The following is a 20,293-nucleotide window of genomic DNA, read 5'->3' as shown; positions in this document are numbered from 1 at the left end:
ACGATGCGAGGGCTCTGGCTGGGTGCTGCGTACCTCGAAGTCATCCCCATCCCAGCGGCAACCTCCCGCCCGGCCCGTGCCCGCTGGGGAGCGGCACCAGGCCCCGCACACACCCTTCCCCGCCAGGCGGGCACAGCCGCTCTGCCCCAGGGGAGGACAGGGCACCTCCTGGCCGCTCCCGCTCCCAGCGTGGCCGTGGCCAGCCTCTTTCCTTCCCTGTTTGCTTTCAGGGTGTTTGCCTCTGCCGCTGTTTGGAGCAGCCGGGAGGTCTGTCTCGCCCTGCAGTTCAAGGAGGCACGACAGAGGAGGGCTGGAGGACACCACCGGCTTCCCCGCAGCACACTCCTTTCCTCCCCCTTTTCTTTTGCAAGGCACTAGAGGTATTTTTGCTTTCTCTTCTGTTTTTCTCCCGCTCTTCCCTTCTTCCCCACTGCCTGCTAAGCCTTGGCTCCCTGGGGTCTCTCTCCAGCAGGCGGGAGGGAGCCATGCCCTACCTGTACCAGGACTCGAAGCCGAGGCCGCCTGCGCTGCCTGGGGCCGCTCGTGCCACCCACAGCTCAGGGAAGGGCTACGAGGAGCTGAAGCAGGAGTGCCTGCGCAAGGGGGTCCTCTTCGAGGACCCTGACTTCCCCGCCTGCAACTCCTCTCTCTTCTTCAGTGAAAAGCCACCTATTCCCTTCATCTGGAAGAGGCCCAGGGTGAGTATGCCGCTGTGTTCTCTCTTTCTATCCTGCCAAAAGTCAGACACCACTGTGCTTGGGGATTGCACCAAATGCGTGGCGCGTTCAGGGAGATGTGGAGTCGAAGTGCAGGGGGAAACCCTTCCCATCTCAAGGCCGGCAGCATGGGGTTGGGATGTCACCCACAAAGAACTCAAGCTGTGGGACGAGAGTGCTGGAAGGCTTCATTTAATTTTTAGATGTAGCTCGTTGTATAGCCACACTTCATGCATGTCTATTTATGTACATGCATAAACATTGTAATCAGCCTTCTTTCTTACATTATTGCCAAACAAAAGCAATGTTAAGATGAAAATAAGGGGATGTGCAAGGACTTAAGGGTAAAACACATTATGATGATGTTCTAACTACATAAAAAATCAAGTGTTGTTAATGTAGGAAATTCATAATTAAGATTAAACTTTAAAAGTTCAAACCTTTTAACTTTTAGAGTATGAGACTCTTATACTTACTTGCTCACTTCCATCATGAAACACTGAGAGATTATGAATACATGCCATGGTTACTGAGCCATTCAACAGTAGCCATGCGCTTGATGAGTATCTCTTAATGCATCTTGCATAACAATCATTAATAACACAGGAAAAGCCTGAAGCTTCATTAGTCAAACGCTCTCAGATCACAAACCCAACATCACTCCAGGTTCCTTCTCCCCACCTAACTTGGTAACCAATGGTCACAGAAAATTTGTGGCTATGTTTCATTTCTTTGCTGATGACTGACGTTTATTCTGTTTTTCTTCATAGTCTGACAGCTTCTCCCTTAGTAGAAAACTTTCCTTTGGTGACACTGATACCAAAGGAAAAAAAGAACAAAATAAGCTTAAAGAAAGGTTTAAATTTTGGCTTAACTTAATTCACAATGACAGGCATTCAAATGCCTCAGCATCTGTTAACATAATGCCACTACAGAGCAAGAATTAAAGCTATTACTCCTGGACAAGGTTCAGCTATGAAAAAATAGGATTGCCCTACACACTGCTGCCTGCCTTGCCTACCTGCACCCCAAAAGCCAAGTGGGCTGTGGGGCTGCCCCCCAGCACAGGATGGGGCTGTGAAGCTGAGATGTTTTTGGTATGGTGACTCTCGAGTGCGGTGGAGCATCAAAAATGCAAGTACCTGTGACACTAAATCAAAAAGAATGGTTTTCCTTTGGCCAGCCATTAGGTGCTAGTTCATCTTTTTTTTCCATTTGGGGCTTCATAAGAGTTAAACTTTGCTGTAAAATGTGACCAGGAGCAGCTGACAGCTTGTGCGTCCTTGTGTGTGGTACCCAGGGAGAGTGGAGAGTGGTCTGTGTGTTGTAGTTGTGGCTCCCTTCTTCAGGATCTTTGTACACTGAACTGGAAACATTTCCAGGACAAGTAAGTTATCTGAAATGGGATCTGCCTTTACGCTCCAATTCCCACCATGCAAAAAGGTGAACTTTTGTGAGCTGCACAGCGAGAAATAAAGCTCAGGGGAGGCTGAGAGGATGTGTAAGGACAAGGTTTTAGTTATGCTCTTCTCTGGCTCCTCAGCATTTAAGCTAAATTAATTTAATCTCTATTATTGATCAGGAACAACATCAAAATAGAGGCACTGTAACACCATTTCGAGTTAACACTTTTTACTTTGCAAGAGGGATGTAGACCTGGAGCATGTGCCAGGTTGGTTGTCACAGCTCAGCTGGCGAAGCTGTGGTGCCAGAGAGGGCGAGCACAAGAGCATGGCTTCTCTGTAGGGTATCCATGTTCAAACTGCTTTTCATGGTGACTGGTGTTATTGCCTCTCCTACCAATATTTTACAGTAGCTTGGATGAAGTGTAGCACAATACATGCAGGTAATTGCAGGACCAAGCAATGCTAGTCTTCAGATTTACACCCTGTTAGAGCTTAATCTTCAGTAATGAGAGTAGAGAAGGGTTTCTCATTATTTTTTCATGCATATACCTGCATGTATACACATTTGTACACTACGTGAACAAGACCCGCAGCTAGCCCTAATCTGTGAATGTCCCACTGCAATCAGTGAGCTACATGGATCTGCACCAGGTGAATATCTCACTTTCTACATAAATTTTAAGTGCTCTAAGATTCAGAAAGATATTTAGTGATTTTGTTTAGCAATCCCTTTTCATTAGAAATTAAACCTTTGAAACTGTACCTTATAAAAATTTTAGAATAATCTGAAGAACGGAAGACACTTTTCTTATTGTATTTCCCCTTTTCCCTTTCCCTTTCCCCTTCCCTTCCCTTCCCTTCCCTTCCCTTCTTAATTTATATCTAAATTCAACTGCTGGAATAAATTCAACAGCTCAGTGTCTGGGAAAGTTAGACATATAAGTTGAAGAATTTAAAAAAAAAAAAAGGAAAGACAAATGTGTTTTACTAATGCCAAATGAGTCTATGGTCTACAGGAGGAAGTAAGAAGGAAATTTTCCTAATACGAACAGCCACTGGCAACTGGTATGCCAGGTACGCTGTGCTGGAACCAGGCAGAGAAACGTAACCACAGAAATAAGGCCACCTAAACAGCCTCACCCTCAGCCTTCCTTAGGTCTCCATGTACCTCCTCTACCAATGTGAGACAGAGGCGCAGGGGATGCAATTTGTTTTCTTTTGAGTCTCAAGAAACACAGCTTTGATGTAGCATCAGGAGAGTCACGGGTCGCCTTGTTTCATCTCTCTGAGGATTGCACGTCCCTGTTCTAGGCAATATCCTTGTGCAGGTGAATCCATACAGAATGAATTACTGTATGCTGTGTGTGAATGCAAGACCCAGCTCTAGGTTTTGTCCTTTAACACGCTGAAAGACTTGATACATATTATTATACCATCCAGTCTGAAAATCCCTTTAAAATTAACATTATTTTTGCAACATCCACTCAAAAAATGGGGAGTGTGGTTTTCTTTCGTGTAGCAGAGAATGTGGCACAGGTGCAGTCAAAATCCTTTCAATTCCTTTTTATTGATTTTCTTTTTATTATTTTTGTTGGCTTTAGACGTAGAAGATTGAAAATATTTTTCCGCATGTCAGTTGTAGAGCTGTGCAATAAGCAATGAATCTAATGTTCAGACCCATGTCAGTGGAAAGAGTTTTTATCTTGTCCCTTGCTAACACATGGAGTTTCCTGGTAACAGCTAAATACAGTTCTTGCCACGAGAATTATATGTTCCCCGGGACCAATAATGCTAAAACAAGACATGTTATTAAAGAACAGCTACTTTATCAGCTGTTGCTATTTTGATGTCTAAAGTCAATAATCTGTGGGTTTTATTGTTCACGTCCAGTCCCCACAAGACTGAGTGTATTTAACAAGCAGGCGGGCCAGGTAAGGAGGAGCAGCTGTTTGATTTCCCTTTACTCCCCACACTGGGGACATGACATGCTGCGGTCCCTCCTCCCAGGGACACCTGTGGCTGAGGCTAACTTGGCCACCACCTCCTCCCCAGCAAAGGCAAACAAAAAATACACAACCAGCTTCCTCCTGAATATTGCCTCCGCAGGGTGAGCGTCGCAGGAGCGTGTCCTGGCTCCAGCGGTGGCCAGCAGCAGATGCTTCAGCAAAAAGTGCAGGAAGCTGAACAAAACTATCAATATCCTACCCTGATGGCCTCACAAAATGCAGTGATATGAACCAAAAGCAATGCAGTTTCCTTCTAGGCAAATGCAGGCATTAAATGACTGAATGTGTTCTTCTGTTTTTCCCTCTCTTTAATGTTTTTGGGGGTTTTTTTGCAAGGTTCTGCTGCTTACTTAGAGCCTGCTTCATGCAATAAGATATCAGGGCAGACTGATTAACATATTCCTAGAGTAATATATTAGATACCCTCTTCCTCCCTTTTCTATTCAGTTCAATCAATTAAATTCAACTTACAGTTCATGGGAAAGGGGAGAAAAGAGGGGAATTCCTGCGACATTTATTGGTTTATGACTGTAATTTTTCTATCTAGCTGTGGTACTAGTAATTGAACTAAAACAGTCAAATGAATGCTTTAATACCACCATGAGCATCAGTCCCTCTGACCTCTGAGCAGACAGGGTGGGGAGCATTAGCTCCTCCTAAAAGCTGACTTGGTAAAACAAACAAGGCTGGAGTCTAACCTTCATTGTTTGCTTATTTGAGGAGGAAATGGTCTCATGGTTGTCAGACACTGTATGTTCCAGGTACTACCTGCAGATAAAAAAAGGGCTTAATAGTGCATTTAAAGGAAAATTGCCAATTTTAGTTTTTCCAGCCACTGGGGAAAAAAACCCCAAACAATAAAAAAAACTTTAGCCAGGATTGTATCCTAACATTGAGATTCTGGACCAGGATGTGCTATAATTTTTTAACAATTGCCTACGGACAAATAAAGAATGCCAGCCTTTCATTAGCAGCCAACTAATTATGAAAAAAATTAGGAGAGTTGGTCCTTTAATTGCTCTACATTTTAATTAATTAGCAAAGATTCCCCACCTAGTTTTTTGTGGTGGCTACACTGCTGCAGGATAATATAGTTGATGTGGCACACACTGCGCTGCACATTTGGGCTCAGAGTGGTGATGATATTTTCTTGGCATGTTTAAGCCATTTCTGTGTCTCTCTCCCACTCTCTCAGGACATTGTCAAAGACCCCAAGTTTACCATTGGAGGAGCCACAAGAACTGACATTTGCCAAGGGGATCTTGGTGAGTGATTCCCCCTGGGTGGACGTATTCATGCCTACACCCCGTGAGGAGCAGCAGGAATATCCTCACACATGAGGGGATGTTGTCTCTCCTGAACTGGTGGGAACAGTGAAGCTGGAGGTACTGCCCATGCTCACACTGCCCACAGCCACCTCTTTGGTAGCACCCTCCCATCCATGCCAGGGACCATCCTGGTACAGTGGGATTCAAGGTCAGGGCAGGATCCCCACGCGAGGATACTGTGAGCTCAAGGGAGACTTTTGTTCACCAGCACATCCAAACTGCAGCACAGTCTGCTCTGGCCGGGCAGGGACACACTTCCTGGGGACACACAGACTGTCTTTTGGATTTCAAGAGGGGTGGCAGCTAACTGCCATAACAACTCCTCTGGTCCCTACACCACCTCCGTCTCCTCTTGGAGGGAAGAAAATGAGGCTTTTTTCCCCCTTCTCAATTCACAGGTGACTGCTGGCTATTAGCAGCTATAGCTTCTCTCACACTGAATGAAAAAACATTATCAAGAGTGGTGCCACTGGATCAAAATTTTGGACCAGATTATGCTGGAATATTTCACTTCCAGGTAAGATGAACATCTGGCACAGCATGAAGACATTTCTGAGCATTTGGTCATTACATGTCATGGTCTATTTTGCAGTGGGGTTGCCGGTTATTGCAGAGGAGACATTGAGAAAAACAGGGATTGCTGAGCTTACAGTGTTGTATTGAGGGTTATATCAGCCTCCCACAGGCACTCCCATAGCCACTGCTGTTCTGTGAAGAGATATATGGCTTTAGAAATCATTTCACATTTTCCTGGGCACACAAACCCCACTTAGGATATAAGGCCTTAAAGGAGTTGGACTGCGATCTGTAATATGTGTGTGTCTTTGCTGTCTTGAATCATGTGGTGACCACTTGTGTAGCTACATGAGTGACGTTATCCAGACAAGGAGCTACAGTACAGCTCCACACTTTTAGTCTTAGTCTTTTCTTAAGATAGATTACCCTTCCTTCAGAGCAGGCTAGCATGGTATAGCGGGAACGAATGATTTATATATGACTTCTAATCAAGCCTGTGACTGTCACTAACTTACAATTAGAAGTGCTGGGACACCAGAGTCCTACACGCATGAAATGACATGCTGTCAGCAAACTCATGCCCCTCCTTTCTAAATAGTTTTGGCAGCACAATGAGTGGGTGGATGTTGTGATTGATGACCGATTACCCACCTTCAAAGGCCGGTTGGTTTTCCTGCACTCAGCTGAACACAATGAATTTTGGAGTGCCTTACTAGAGAAAGCCTATGCCAAGTAAGTCACGCTGCGCATACATAATTTGCTATTTGTACATACATTATTCACAATTTCTACATACATTATTCACAACCCAAGTGAACAGCTTCTACCTAGTATTTTTTGGTGGTGGTGGGGTTTTTTGCATTTGCTGCTGCCCTGATCTAAAGACATTATGTCTATCGCATGTGAGCTGGTCCATCTTCCAGTACATCATTAGATACAACCCTAGCTGATAGCAATAAAGTTGCCTGAATCCTGCCACTTGTGTCTCTTCTGAGACCTCAATTGATGGTTCTGGCTAACTCTACATTTTTAACTGATTTGGCAAGTAGCGAGCCACTGACAAGCAGTGGTATTCAGTCCTTGCCAACCTGACAACTGGCACTAAAGAAAGAAAAGCCCCAGGCTTTAAGGATCTGGAGAAATAAGTTAATTAAAAATGCAATGAACAGGGAAAGCAGAATGATCCCAATACTCTCCTCTATATCCTGCGTACATTCTGGAGTACAACTTTTGACTTCAGTGCCACTGCTGCAATTTCACACCCATGTGAGAAAGCTCTCAAATATGGGCATCTTCAGAATTTTGAAAGCATGTCTCATGATCAGCGTGTGTTTTCCAGGCTGAACGGCAGCTACGAGGCTCTGAAAGGAGGCAGTACAATAGAAGCCATGGAGGATTTCACTGGGGGTGTAGGAGAAATGTATGAGGTTAAAAAGGCTCCTGACAATTTCTATGAAATCCTAGAGAAAGCTCTGAAAAGATGCTCGATGGTGGGCTGCTCTATTGATGTAAGTAAGAAATGGGGTCTGAATTTCTCAATTTAGTTTTGTGGTTTCTGCATTAGAAAACCCTACTTTTTAAATACTGGTTAAATTAATGACAAATAGAGGGATATGCACTTATCTCTGCAAATGATAGCTATGAACTGATAGATATGTAATATTAATGTAGTCCTTAGTACAGTTGTTTAAAAGAAAAGAAAAAGATTAATCACTTTTCAGCAGGTGATGGCCACTGTTTTTAAGGCAATAATGACATGAGTACGAGCATTCAGTGAGAGTGAAGTTTATTTCCTGACGTATTTGGTCACCTAACGTTAAAGCTGGCCATAGCTTTTTGAGGACTTACTGGTTCCAGAGACTACAAAACTGGGGGGAGGGAGGAGGGGTGTGTGTTCAGCCCTGAATTCTGTAACAACACCTATGGGGACCTGGGGGACTCAAGACGATTTTCCAGATCAGTGTGTGTGTTTGTAAACAGGGGCTGGGGCTTAGGGTATGTCACGTTTATCCCTTCAGAGACTAAAACCTCCAGCTTTCCCAAAGAAAAGGTTGCTGGTGGGTAGCACCTGCATAGGTTACTTACACTGCTCTGCCAGTGTGTCTGACCCAGGCTAAAAGGAGCCATCCATGTGGCCTTAGCTTTCTGGTGAAAAATGCCTGAGCTGCACAACAGCAAGAGTGAAAGCCCTGTTGCTGTTCCTTGCTGACTGTGCTCAGCGGAAAAGGCAGTTTGGAAACGAAAGTATGCCAGGTTTCTCAACCAGAATGAGCAGCTGGAGAAAAAGGTTTCAGAGCAAATGAAAAATTCCACCAAGCACAAAATATTTCATTTCCCTTTTGGGCACTTGTAACAAAGGCAAAGGAAGTGCCCAGGCTGGGGGAGAAGGAGAGAGGCTTTCATGTGCCCTCTGCCCAAAAGCCTCATTGCTGAACATTTGGCTGGGCTGAGGGAGACCTGTTGTCTCAAACCCATTGACTGAAAGTAGGGCTTTTCCACAAGCTCTCTCTTTTACTCAAGGTTGTGCCCTCAACTTTGGGGTTCAGTGTTTTCTGATTTGAGTTTCCGTTTCTCTCCTGATGAAGCTTTGCTGCTTGCAAAGACTAATTAAATATTTATTGAACTAGAGAGAGTGTGATACTCAGCTGGCTGATGGGACCCATCACTGCTCCGTCAATGTCTTTTTACAAGAAATGAGATCATATCAACACCTGATCTCAGTCTGAGAGCACCTTTTGCCATCCCTTAGCTGACACAAACCACATTTGAATGGGAGTTAGGATTGAGATCCTGGAAATGTAGGTTATGTTGATACAAAATCACAGGGGCAGAGAACGTTTTTCAGCCTGGAACCACCTTATTTTCCCTCTGAGTGAACAATACTAAAAAAAAAATAATAATCCTTTCCTTAAAGGGCACCATTGCATCATCACTGTCTGCATCGAGGACAAGTTTCCTGTTCATAGTACTGGTTAGCCACTAACCTCCCACCTGATGCATGGAAGGGACCAGGTGGCACCGCTTGTGATCTCACTCCAAAGAGAGCCTCACATTTTTTTCCCATATTTCAGACCAGCAGTGCTGCCGAGTCGGAAGCCAAAACACCCTTTGGCCTTATAAAGGGCCATGCTTACTCCGTGACTGGCATTGATGAGGTACGTTCAGAAATATGGGGCAAGGAGAGACCTGGGGAAAAGATAAAGGAGTGTTCCCCTGAACTCAGGTGACAGGGGGAGTTATCCAGGGGGGGTTATCCAAATTGCCATCCATCTTTCCGTCCCACATCTCCTGTAGCAGTCTGCACCTTTCGCCCAGCTGTTACACCAGCTTGCCCAGCCTCTGCACACTGAAGAAGTCCTGTTCCCTCGCTACTGACACTTGGTATTTTCTCTATTTCCTTCTTCTTCCCCAGGTGAGCTATCGGGGCCGGCAAGTGCAGCTCATAAGGATACGGAACCCCTGGGGACAGGTCGAGTGGAACGGCCCATGGAGTGACAAGTGCGTGCGCTGTCCCCTACACTCTGGCCTTGCATAGGCCAAATCCCAGCTGCTGCTCCGCAGCTAGCTTTCTGCAGCCCCAGCTATTCCACGGAAAATTAAATCAAGAGTATGCACATGTGTAATAGTATTACTGCCATACTAACATGTCACCCTCAATATTTTCAAAGCTGCTCAATTACGGGGACACTGTCAAGGTTGTTTAGCCCCTAAAATTTAGCATTAGCCAAAATCATGCATTACTATAAATGGGATCAGTTAATTTTAAGACACTCCTGATGATTGAAAAAATGTATACATTTGGAGTGATTTTTTTGTTTATTTTTTACAAGCCTGTTAATGTAGCACTTGTGACACAACATCCAGACTTTGTCCTGCTGCAGATAAGCTGGAAACTGATACTCTATTACCCCTTCTAAGTAGCTTATGAGCCTCTAGTTGCATTTGCTATTCTGGGTTTCTAAACGTGTCAGGAACAGGCAGGAACCTTACAGGTTATATATGACCATTAAATGAGACCCTCTCCGTGTGGTACCCACCAAAGTTGGACCCAAAACCACAACAGGATTGGTCTGAAAACCAGTCCGGTTTTACTACCAGTGGTAAACAAAGTGCAAATAATACAAAAGAAAAAAATACATAGTAAAAACCAACACTACACCCCCCCTCCAACATACACTTTTCAATGTATTTTTGCACATATGCATGGCTTCATTTTTGTTTCACTTTCTTCTACTAAGTCTTTTTTGTTCGCACAGATGTAGAGGAGAGGAGCCATAACCTGCCTGGCCCTTTAAAATTCCTGAGACACATAGTCATCTGTAGGACTGTTTTGAAGGTTCCTGTCGTTAACATGACTCAGAAATAAATGAAGTATTTCTACATCAGCTCTGATCCTTTGTTATCTTGAAAAAGAAAAATGTAGATAATAGGCATATATAATGAGTGATTAAATCTCAAAAAAACCCAAAGAGTTTAAGATCAGGACAGGCAGCTGGCAATTCATTCTGTTTATTGAAAAACCCATCTCTGCAAAGCAGAGCTCTGATTCTGCACTTGGGAGGTTTTCCGGAACTCAAGATGCAGAGGGGCTCGCAGGTCAATACAGGAATCTATATTAATGTGTCACAGTGGTTGCTGGAATTAAAAGCCTCAACACAAGGTGCCTGCTACTCCCTGTTTATTATGTCAGATTGGAAATGTAGTGGGGCAGTTCTAATTTTTCCAAAAAGTTTTAGCAGGTTTTTGTTTGTTTTTGACCTGCTACTGCTGGAGTTGTAGGGGTGAATGAAAAGGAAGCAAAGACTTTACCTGGAACCCTAGTTACTCCAGCAAATATCTCTGTATGGGGGAAGGAGTCTATTCAGTTTCCATTGACTCAATTTTGAGGAAACACCTGGCCCTAAATTACTGACAAACATGAGGAGATGGTGCTACAGCTGGAAAACAGATTTAAGGAGGGATGTGACTTACCAAAAATCTTGCCAATAGCCTTATTATACCCAATCCCAACACCTGACAGCAGTCCCAAACTCTGAGTGTAGGCAATAACTCATGCAGGACCATCCTGGAGCAGCTTTGGGATCTTTGGCCTCGTCCTGCTTCCAGCTACATTAGCTGGGTTTCTGTGACCATGAGTGACAGCAGGATTTGGGAAACCTCTTAAATGCATCTGTGTTTGTGTGAGCCACTCAAATAAAACACATCTTGGAGAAGAACAGCCTGCTGCTGTGTCCAGCCAGTCGTTCTGAGCCAGGGAAAATTAATTGCCACGTACCCGTAGTAAAGCTTGGTTTTGTTTTCTTGCAGCTCTCTGGAGTGGCGTTCAGTCAGCCCATCGGAGCAGAGACGCCTATCACAGGCAGCACTGGATGATGGAGAGTTCTGGTAAGCCACAGGTTTTTTAAGTGTGTGGCTCTAGTCAGAAATCAAGGCACAAGTGGCCAAAACAAGCAATAAGGAAGAAGCCTCTGTGTGAGGAAATGCTCAGTCTCTGCCAAGGAGAGGGCAAGTAGAATGCTCGCTTAGTTTTCTGTGTGTTTCATGTCTGCCCATGTCTATTTTAATAACAAAAAGCATTTCAAAAGTCAGTTTAGTTAATGGCATTAACATATTTCAAATACTGTGTTTCTCCCATGAATGCAACACCCTCTAAATCCTTCCCGTGAACAAAGACAGGCTCTGCAGAAGGGAGCATTGTATTGCACTGCATCACGTATGAAATGCCTGCAGGGTTGATACTAGGCATACACTGGAAGAGGAGTCCAGAGAAGCAATACTACTTGTTACAGAAAGTAAAGGAACACCAAGATATGTGTGAAATGATGGAAAATTTTAAGAAAAGATGAAAAAAAAAAAAAGTGGTGGAAATTGCTTTAGAAGTGTGAAGTGTTCTTCATGCCAAATTCACAACCTCAGACAGAGCAGATGGCTGACTTGCACATGATCTCCCCCTATATCAACTATGCTGTGCACTACTGACAACATGTCTGGTCACATTTTGTAGGGCCGGTTGCTCATCTCTTTTACATAGAGGTAAATCTAGAGAGGTATGCAGTGGGGCTATTCCAGATTTTTCCTGCAAATTAATCCAAAGTTCAACTTTAGGCGTGAAAAGTGATTTGAGATTGACAAGGCAGCACGTTAAGTCACATAAAATGATTTATCCCAAACTTTGATAGCTCTGGAGGGAAGTAGATCCAGTGGCTGATCCATTACTTAAATATCTTCATATAGGAAATTTTGTGTTATTTTGCTATTGACATTGCAAATGCAGTAGAGCATTTCTAGTTTTTCAAAAATGCTTTTGTGGATTTTTTTTTCTCTGTTTTTGACCTGGCTACAGCTAGAGCTTATGGGGTGAATGAAAAGGAGGTTAAGACTTTGCCTGGAACCCAAGTAACTCCAGGAAGTCTCTCGATACAGGGTGTGACTTAAAGCCTGACTGTGTAATGGAGGTACAAGTGTGCAAGCAGGCATCAAATGAGCAATGAAATTAATGAAAAAGTCACCTGTCCAACAGAGCTAAGCTGGTAGTTAAGTAAGTCCTTGGAAGGCCAATAAAAATTAATGAGGTTGAGCATACTCAGACAAATGTTGGCCTTCCTCATCCAGCATCTCAGCCATTCAGAGCAGAAGCAAAAGCCATTGAGACTGAAATTTCTGATGAAGGGGTTAAGTGGACAAAAATCATATGCAGAAGATAAGAAATGCTTCCAAAACCAGTCAGGCAAGTTTGATACCAGCTAAACCCTCCACCCAGTCCATCAGACTTATTTTTCCTAATGCCTTTTGACTTCTGTGTATTTCTCTAAGGAGCGTTTGCCTCTTTGACCCCTCTAAGCCACACCTCGATGGTTTCCCCATCAGGCTTCACATACAAACTTTGCATAAGCAATAATGTGATGTATCCCTAAAGACATTAAAATGGTCAAATGAGGAAAGAGATGAACATAGGTGGTTCTTTCCAGCTTTCAGTTTGCTCCTACTGTGGTTCTTGCTGATGCAGTTTAGCTGAGGACATGGCGAATGACCTATATTCCTGCTTCTGCAGCTGAGGATCTTCAGCTGGTCTATTTATCACTCCTGGTGGTGACTTGGCTTGCCTCCCTGGAAAGCTGGGGTAATCTTTATGAGGTGCTTTGAAATCTGCTGCTAGAAATAGTGAGTAGCAAATTAATTAGGTTCTCAAGAGGTGAAAACATGTTTTCCATTACATGCATTATCTTTGAGCTTAGCAAATAACGTTAGGTGCAATGGGGCTCTTCTCCTAGTTGACCACAACCAGTTTCTACTGAAATAGGAATAGTAAGTTTTACAGTCAGAGAGTTCTTTGTACATCATTTCTTAATGTGTCTAGAAGCTGAAAGGGAGCCCAGGAAACCTGCTCATGGACAACTTCTGTAACTGTGCTGCAGGTTTTGGATCCAGCTTATGTGATGTGCTGACTGCACACAAAGCAATGGTCATTTCTCCTACACAGGCTCATTTCTGTTAAATGAAAGAGAAGAAGAAGAAGAAATAGACCTGTTTATTCTCATGTATTGTGTTAGATTTCATCCTAGGTGGAACAGGAAGCCTAGGAAGAAGGGTAGTGCAGGAGGGAAATTAGATCAAAAACTATAGAACATTTAAAGCAAGGTAAGTGTCATATCATCAGAGTGTCTTCAGTCAATGCAAAAAACCAGCACAGCTGTAGAGGACTACATGTGATAATGCAGCCAATGTAGGAAACATGGTCTGATAAGACCTTTTGTCCCTTTTGTTCTTTGGATTTGTGAGGACTGAAGAAAATCTTCATGGTAACATGCTGAGGGCCTGCTGACTTCACGTAGCAGCTCAAAAACATCCATGTTGTGGCATTCGCTTCCTCCTTCCCATGGCCATGTATATGTGTCCACCTTGGGTGTAAAATATATGCAGTGCAATCTACATGGCACAGTAGCAGGCAGCAGTGTCTATACCATCTTCAAGGGCAGGCTGGAGCCATTACTCAAGTCCAAACATGGTTTTTGTCTCGTGTTTGGTGTATGTTTTTGCTAGGACAAGGTCCCCAGCACCCATCAAGGAGGGGAGGGTGAGCAGCTTGAGCCTAGGCACCTTAGCAGAGGCCCAAATGTGACTTCAACTGCAGCGCGGACAGGGCGATCATACCATGGCTTGGCTAATCCATCACCATGTGTCCCTTGTAGTGCTGTCATGTGGCTGGCATTGAACACACAGCTGATTTGTAGCTCCTGCATAAATGCCTGCCATCCTTTGGTTGGCTCTTCAGCAATATAGATGCAGCAATTAGGGCCAGGATGGTGTTGGTGAAATAAGATCAACAGAGTTATACTGCAGAAAGAAAGGTGTAAGAGATGTCAGAATCAGACCCAGAAAATAAAGTTGCTTGTGTTTTACACCACAGTGAGTGGGAGCTAGCTTCTCCCCTGGTGTACATCGGCATACCTCCACGGTCACTGAAACTATTCAGATCCACGTGAGCTGGTGATCTGGACCTGTGACTTCTGCTGGGCATCCTTCACTGAAGTGAATGTCTGCGTGTTCCTTCCCATGTCCTTCACTCAGGATGAAATTTGAAGACTTCAAAGTGCATTTTGATAAAGTTGAGATCTGCAACCTGACTCCAGATGCCCTGGAAGACAGCACTGCCCACAAGTGGGAGGTGACCATCCACCAAGGGAGCTGGGTCCGGGGATCCACCGCAGGAGGATGTAGAAATTTTCTAGGTAAACAGATACTGCTTTGAAAATGACAAGCAGGCACTGCTTCCCACCCTTACCCACCCTCAGCCACCTCTCCCGTTACCCCATAGACAGAATCGTGGGTGCAGGGCAGGTCAGCTGAGTCTCAGCTAGCAGGAACCAGCCAAAGGGACAAATGTTCATATGGTTCCACTTGAGACTTCGCAGTAAAAGAGCTGTTTTCTTTGCTCTCAAGTTTGTTGGATCTGATTTGCCTCTCATTTGCATTTGCATGAGCAGGACTAGCTCCAAATAAGTCACTTAAACTGCAGCAGTAAGTGTAAAATGAGACAAAAATCCAGCTCAGCCAGCAGGTTTATGTGGCTCTGAAGTAGCATCATGGATCTGAACTATGTTACTCCAGACTGGCACCACCACTATGGGATCATTGTAGCTATGTACTTTTAACAGAATTCCATCTGACAACTTTATTTAAATCATGGTAACTTAATAAAATATCAGGTCTAAAATCTTTTCTACACCTAGTTCCATGAAAGACTTTAGGATTTGGCTTATTTTCTGCAGAGCTCAGTGGAAAGAAGCATGACAGCTAATGGAAAAACTAAATTTGAGCAAAGCCTCAGCTTAATTGTCCTTTATGTCTTTTTTTTTTTTTTTTTTTAGTGGTAGTGGTGAGGGTATTATTATTCTAGGGAAGAAACTCTCTGGTGTTCTTTACATTGGCAGAGACTTTCTGGACAAATCCACAAATCAAGCTACATTTGACAGAGAAAGACGATGGACAAGATGACTGCACGTTCATAGCAGCGCTGATGCAAAAGGATCGCCGCAAACTCAAGAAGCTTGGCGCTGAAATGCTAACCATCGGCTACTCTATTTATGAGGTACTCTATTGCTTTTACAGTGCAGTAGCCACACTATCAGTATTAGCATCTTTCTCTGGGTTTGTACCCCTGCCAGTCATCATGTATTTTTAGGGCCCTTGCTCTTAAAATAATCTTCTCAGTTACATGAAGACACACAGGGAATTTTTACTTGGTTGGGTTGGAGTCCTTTCAGAGGAGGATTTAGGAGTCCCAGGATAGACTCCTTGGCCCCATGACTCTGTCATCCCCCGCCTGGCTCCAGAAGAGGAGATGTTGCTTCTTTTGAGCCTCTTGGAGCTCATCACACACAGGGGTGCCTGTCCCTGAGTGAGGCTGGCATTGGCAAATCTGTTGTCACTGCACTGTGACACTCTACCTGGGATGGTGATATTTAATGGCAGGGAATGTTTAAGCGGGAAGGCGATGTCCCAAAGTCCTCTTAGACTGCCTTCCAGGTGGGAAAGGACCTTCCCATGAAGTGGGAGCTAGGTTGCTGCAAGCACCTGGGTGAAGGGATGAGAGTTGGGATCACAGCTGGGGGAGAGGCTTTTGCCAGGCAGACTTTGGCTCTGCAATTGGGATGGAGGCCCCCCCCGCACACCACAGCCAGTGCAGCACTGCCTTCATTTCTCCCCTTAGAGCCCCGGCAGAGACGGACACTTGGGCAAAGACTTCTTCAGGTACCACCCCTCCAAGGCCAGGAGCAAAACCTACATTAATTTAAGGGAAGTATCTAACCGATTCAAGCTGCCACCAGGTGATTACATTCTTGTTCCAACCACGTTTGAGCCGCACCAGGAGGCAGATTTCTGCCTGAGGATTTTCTCCGAGAAGAAAGCCATCACTGAGTAAGTCAGCAGCGAGCCCTGGGCCCTCTGGTGCTCGCCCACGTGTGGGGCTGGTAGCTGCTCCGGACAGTCTGGCTGCTGGGCACCCAGCCCTACAGCAGAGCTCTGTCATGGGAAACTCGTAATGTGGGGTTTTTTGCATTTGCCCATTTTTGCTAAACCTGACTTTTTTTTTGAGAGGAGTTTAGGAGGTGGGCAAATAAGGCTTGCCATGGTGAATCCACTGGAAGCTTGACAAGGAAGAGTTGCTAGCTGCCTGGTACTGTTTGGGAATCTGTGAATGCAAGAGTGTTTGTTTACTCCCAAAGTTTCTCCAAATGACAATTTTATATTAAAAAAACCCCTACGATAGGTAATTAAAAAATATATAGGCAATTAAAAAGTAATATAGGTATTGAGGAAAAAGTGTGTGCACAATGAGTAAAGAATGAGATAAATTCTTTGGCAGACAGCATGCGCAGCTGTGCCCTCCCTGAGTCCTGCTTGAAGTCTGTTTTAAGAGCTTATACCAAAATTTAAACAGTGCAAAAATCTGATTGTCTGGTGAATTTTACCTATACTTAACTTGTTCAGTAAAAAATGCCGTTTTATCATTCACCTCTGGAAAATGTAATGAGCAAGCTTCCACCCCAAGTAGATGTTGAATGTCTTCAGATACTGAATAAGGTTTTGTTTTCTCCAGGGATCTAGATGAAAATGTTGCCATTGATCTCCCTGAGGTAAGTTCTACAGAGTTAAAATAGCAAGAGAATAGCTCAGCAGAAGCCAGCACACATTCCCTTTACTGTCTTTGGCTAAACCACGTTCATTTCACAGGAATGTTACACAATTGCCAGCTTTGTGTATGTGACTGAAACAGTCAGTTCTGCTGAATATGGTAAAAGAGCTGTAACAATCAAAATCGTAATCGTTACGCTTCTGCATCCGCTTCAAGGCGGTTGGCATCAGCCAGCACTGGAGGCGAGTATCAGACACCACGGGTGCACTGAAAGCACACCCGTTAGCACCGGGGAGGCATGTGGCCATTCACATCTTTTAAAATTCTATTTATTATGAGAAAATAAGAGGCAAGAGAATGTCCACAGACCTACATTAATTTTGCATACAAATGTTTTTATTTTCCTTATCAATATCCGCAGAGCTTGGGAGGGAATGCTTGCTACACTCATGTGCCTACTGAAATGATTAAATTCTTCTTGTTTCTGAATGGCCTGGTCTGCCTGCTGAGCACTAATCGCAGCTGAGTTTGAGTCAGCTCCTGTTTAAGCATATTCTTGCAAATAAGCCGTTGATTGTGGTGTGCCTTCCCATGGAAGCAAGCTAAGCCAAGATCTCATGTGTCCCTCTTTAGTAAAACTTCCCTCCAGGGACCAGCTAAGAAGTGCGTCTCCGTTTCTGAGCTCTCAGGGCTATGTTCAGTAGCAAAGTATAGCTGCTCGCCTTTCCCAGAATCATTAAGGGACTGCATCCAAACTTGAGCAGAAGGAAGTGAGGAACATACATAAGGTCAAAAAAAAGTGTAAGTGGCCAAGCAGTGTCACCAGGGCCGCTCTGGTGACACTACGCTAAACAGCACCCGTGTTGTATCTTCTGTGGGTAGAGAAAACAAAGCCCGATTTTTTGCTTTCTGTGCTGTGCTGTTGCCTTCCTTTCCCCCATTTTTTTGGCACATGAACTCTGTTCACCCCAACTATAGCAGTGTTTCAACACTATTGCATGTCTCTGCTCATCGGTGCAGGCTGAAGCCTGGACTCTACAGCCCTGCGCCTACACTGAGGCACCCAGCCGGCAGCTGGCTGAAAGTGCTCCCAGGCTCGGGATGGTTCTGGGTAACATGCCAAAGTGCAACCACCTCTGGCTGGTGCTCTCAAGAGGGGCGAGAGGTCCCTGGATGATGCCACTGGAAGAGCTCAGCAGAGCTGTGGTTCAAGGACTATGGAAGCAGAGTGGTGCACAGGTGGGATGAGAGGAGAGGTTTTTTCCATGATGGGTGCTCTTGGTTTTGAGATAGCCAAAGCAATGGCACACTACACAATCACTCAACAAACGAAGGAAATGAGGGGCTGAGACTCCCCTTGGGCAGCTAGATGGTTGGGAGGCCTCAGGTCTAGCAATGTTCAGGAGCATATGTACCCTTATTTTAAGATGTACCATGGTCCCCTGATGCACAGAGGGGCTGTGTGCAGGAGAAATGTTGTTTTACAATTCTTATAAAGAGTTGTGTCATTGATGTTGCAGCCTCCAAACCCAACCCCAAGCCCACAAGAAACTGAAGAAGAAAAGCAGTTCCGGGCACTGTTTGAGCAGATTTCAGGAAAGGTGAGTGCAAAACCCTTGTGGGTCATAACAAGATGTAGAAAGAGGGGACACACTTCTGCTCCCATGCAGGGCCAGGTGAAACAAAAATTAGGTATTTTGGGCGTATGCTGAGTTGTAGTGTGTTGTTTGGGCACCAGATGTCACCATGCCTTATGTCTGGATGGGGAAAGGTGCAGTCCCTGGTGAGCAAGCAGGAGGACCAAAGCTAAAACTCAAGCTCTGAGGGAGCCTACCTGGTTCAGTGTCCAGCTGCAGTTTGCTTTTCTTTGAATCAATGGTTCCTGCTTGAGATCTCCTTCAGACAGCCTTCTGCACAGCAGCATTCCTGTATTTTGCCAGCCCTCTAGTTTTTAGCCTTTTCTGGGCTTTGCATGGTTCTCTTTTCCTGAGTTGCAATAAAGTACAAATGGGTGTTGTTTACGTTTTCTGAGGGTTTTGATATATCTGATTACAGAAACATTCAAGTAACAGATGCTTCTTTTTTTTTTTTTTACTTTAGGACATGGAGATAGCTGCAGAAGAACTCGAATATGTTCTGAATGCTGTATTAAAAAAAAGTAAGTGCTGATAACGTCTAAGTTATGGTCTGTAAAGAACTTTATACAAGCTGCCATTAAATTCACTTACAGATGGAAAAATAAAGGCTGTGTTATAACTCCTGCCTGCTGTCCTCCAACCATCTGAGGCAGAGCCAGGGAAACATCTGGTCCATGATCTAACCGCAAGCTTGCCCTGCCTCCAGCATGATCCATGTCAGCTCAGTGAGGCCAGCTCTCCATTGCACTACTGCTCTGCTGTGGAGAGATGGGCACTGGGCTGGGACTTGTAAGACCTGATTTGTGACCCTGCTACAGGCCCTTTGTACAACGGGAAACCTGTCACTCTGAACCTCATCTCCTGATTTATGAAACAAGGACAGTATTTCCTGTCATATCTTCAGTAAATACCTTCTCTGTCTGGACTGTGACTTCTCTGTAGTCTTCATTTTCCAATGCACAGGTCCTCCCACAGTTAGGACTAAAACCCAGCTATCTCTGCTTATGAAATCCTATTTTCTACTTTCAGTTTGTAAAAGGCAGATTTTCCCAATGACTTCTTTCTCATTATTGTTCTTTTCCAGCAAAGAACATCAAATTCAAGAACTTAAGTCTCATTTCATGCCGAAATATCATTTCTCTTATGGATGTATCCTTTCAAAGAAGTGCTTGTGAGGCTAAATGAATACTGATTATAATTGTCTGTAGCATTACCTGTCATGGATATCAGAGATGGATGTGGTAATGTCATGGCAGAACACTACCCGAATTAAAAAAAAAAAATATGTGAAAGTTTTATCCTTATTTTTATTTTAGAAATTTAGAGTTAGGTGCTTCAAGACAGACCATTTTCTACTGCAGACTTAAACGGATACGCTTTAATGCTCAGCACTTGTAAAAGTAAATCTCAAATTACTTCTGTATAGAACTGCATTTTTCAAGCTGTGGTTTATTTGACAAAGGCCTGGAAGAGATAACTCGAGAAAAGTCTGCTGTCTGCAGGGTTAAAGTCACCAGACAGAGTTGTGCATGCAAGTTATGGGTCAG

The 20,293-nt window shown here is 44.3% G+C and overlaps 1 protein-coding gene across 1 annotated transcript in view; it reads left to right on the top strand.

The window, feature by feature from the left end:
• Positions 1 to 20,293, top strand: part of CAPN9 (calpain 9) — a 37,947-nt gene that overhangs the window by 8,105 nt on the left and 9,549 nt on the right. Inside the window, exons 4-19 of the mRNA XM_054822680.1 lie at positions 231 to 380; positions 470 to 698; positions 5,324 to 5,393; positions 5,855 to 5,973; positions 6,571 to 6,704; positions 7,312 to 7,480; positions 9,044 to 9,127; positions 9,385 to 9,470; positions 11,280 to 11,357; positions 14,541 to 14,701; positions 15,404 to 15,561; positions 16,183 to 16,391; positions 17,074 to 17,110; positions 18,630 to 18,710; positions 19,210 to 19,267; positions 19,831 to 19,895. Of these exons, the coding sequence (XP_054678655.1) occupies positions 486 to 698; positions 5,324 to 5,393; positions 5,855 to 5,973; positions 6,571 to 6,704; positions 7,312 to 7,480; positions 9,044 to 9,127; positions 9,385 to 9,470; positions 11,280 to 11,357; positions 14,541 to 14,701; positions 15,404 to 15,561; positions 16,183 to 16,391; positions 17,074 to 17,110; positions 18,630 to 18,710; positions 19,210 to 19,267; positions 19,831 to 19,895 (1,722 nt within the window). The 5' untranslated portion in view covers positions 231 to 380; positions 470 to 485. The remainder of the gene's footprint in view (positions 1 to 230; positions 381 to 469; positions 699 to 5,323; positions 5,394 to 5,854; positions 5,974 to 6,570; positions 6,705 to 7,311; positions 7,481 to 9,043; positions 9,128 to 9,384; positions 9,471 to 11,279; positions 11,358 to 14,540; positions 14,702 to 15,403; positions 15,562 to 16,182; positions 16,392 to 17,073; positions 17,111 to 18,629; positions 18,711 to 19,209; positions 19,268 to 19,830; positions 19,896 to 20,293) is intronic.

The sequence above is a fragment of the Grus americana genome, chromosome 3 (genome assembly GCF_028858705.1).
Source record: "Grus americana isolate bGruAme1 chromosome 3, bGruAme1.mat, whole genome shotgun sequence".
In the NCBI taxonomy this organism is placed as follows: Eukaryota; Metazoa; Chordata; class Aves; order Gruiformes; family Gruidae; genus Grus; species Grus americana.
Note: the sequence above shows the minus strand (reverse complement) of the source record. Positions and strands in the feature narration are given on the sequence as shown.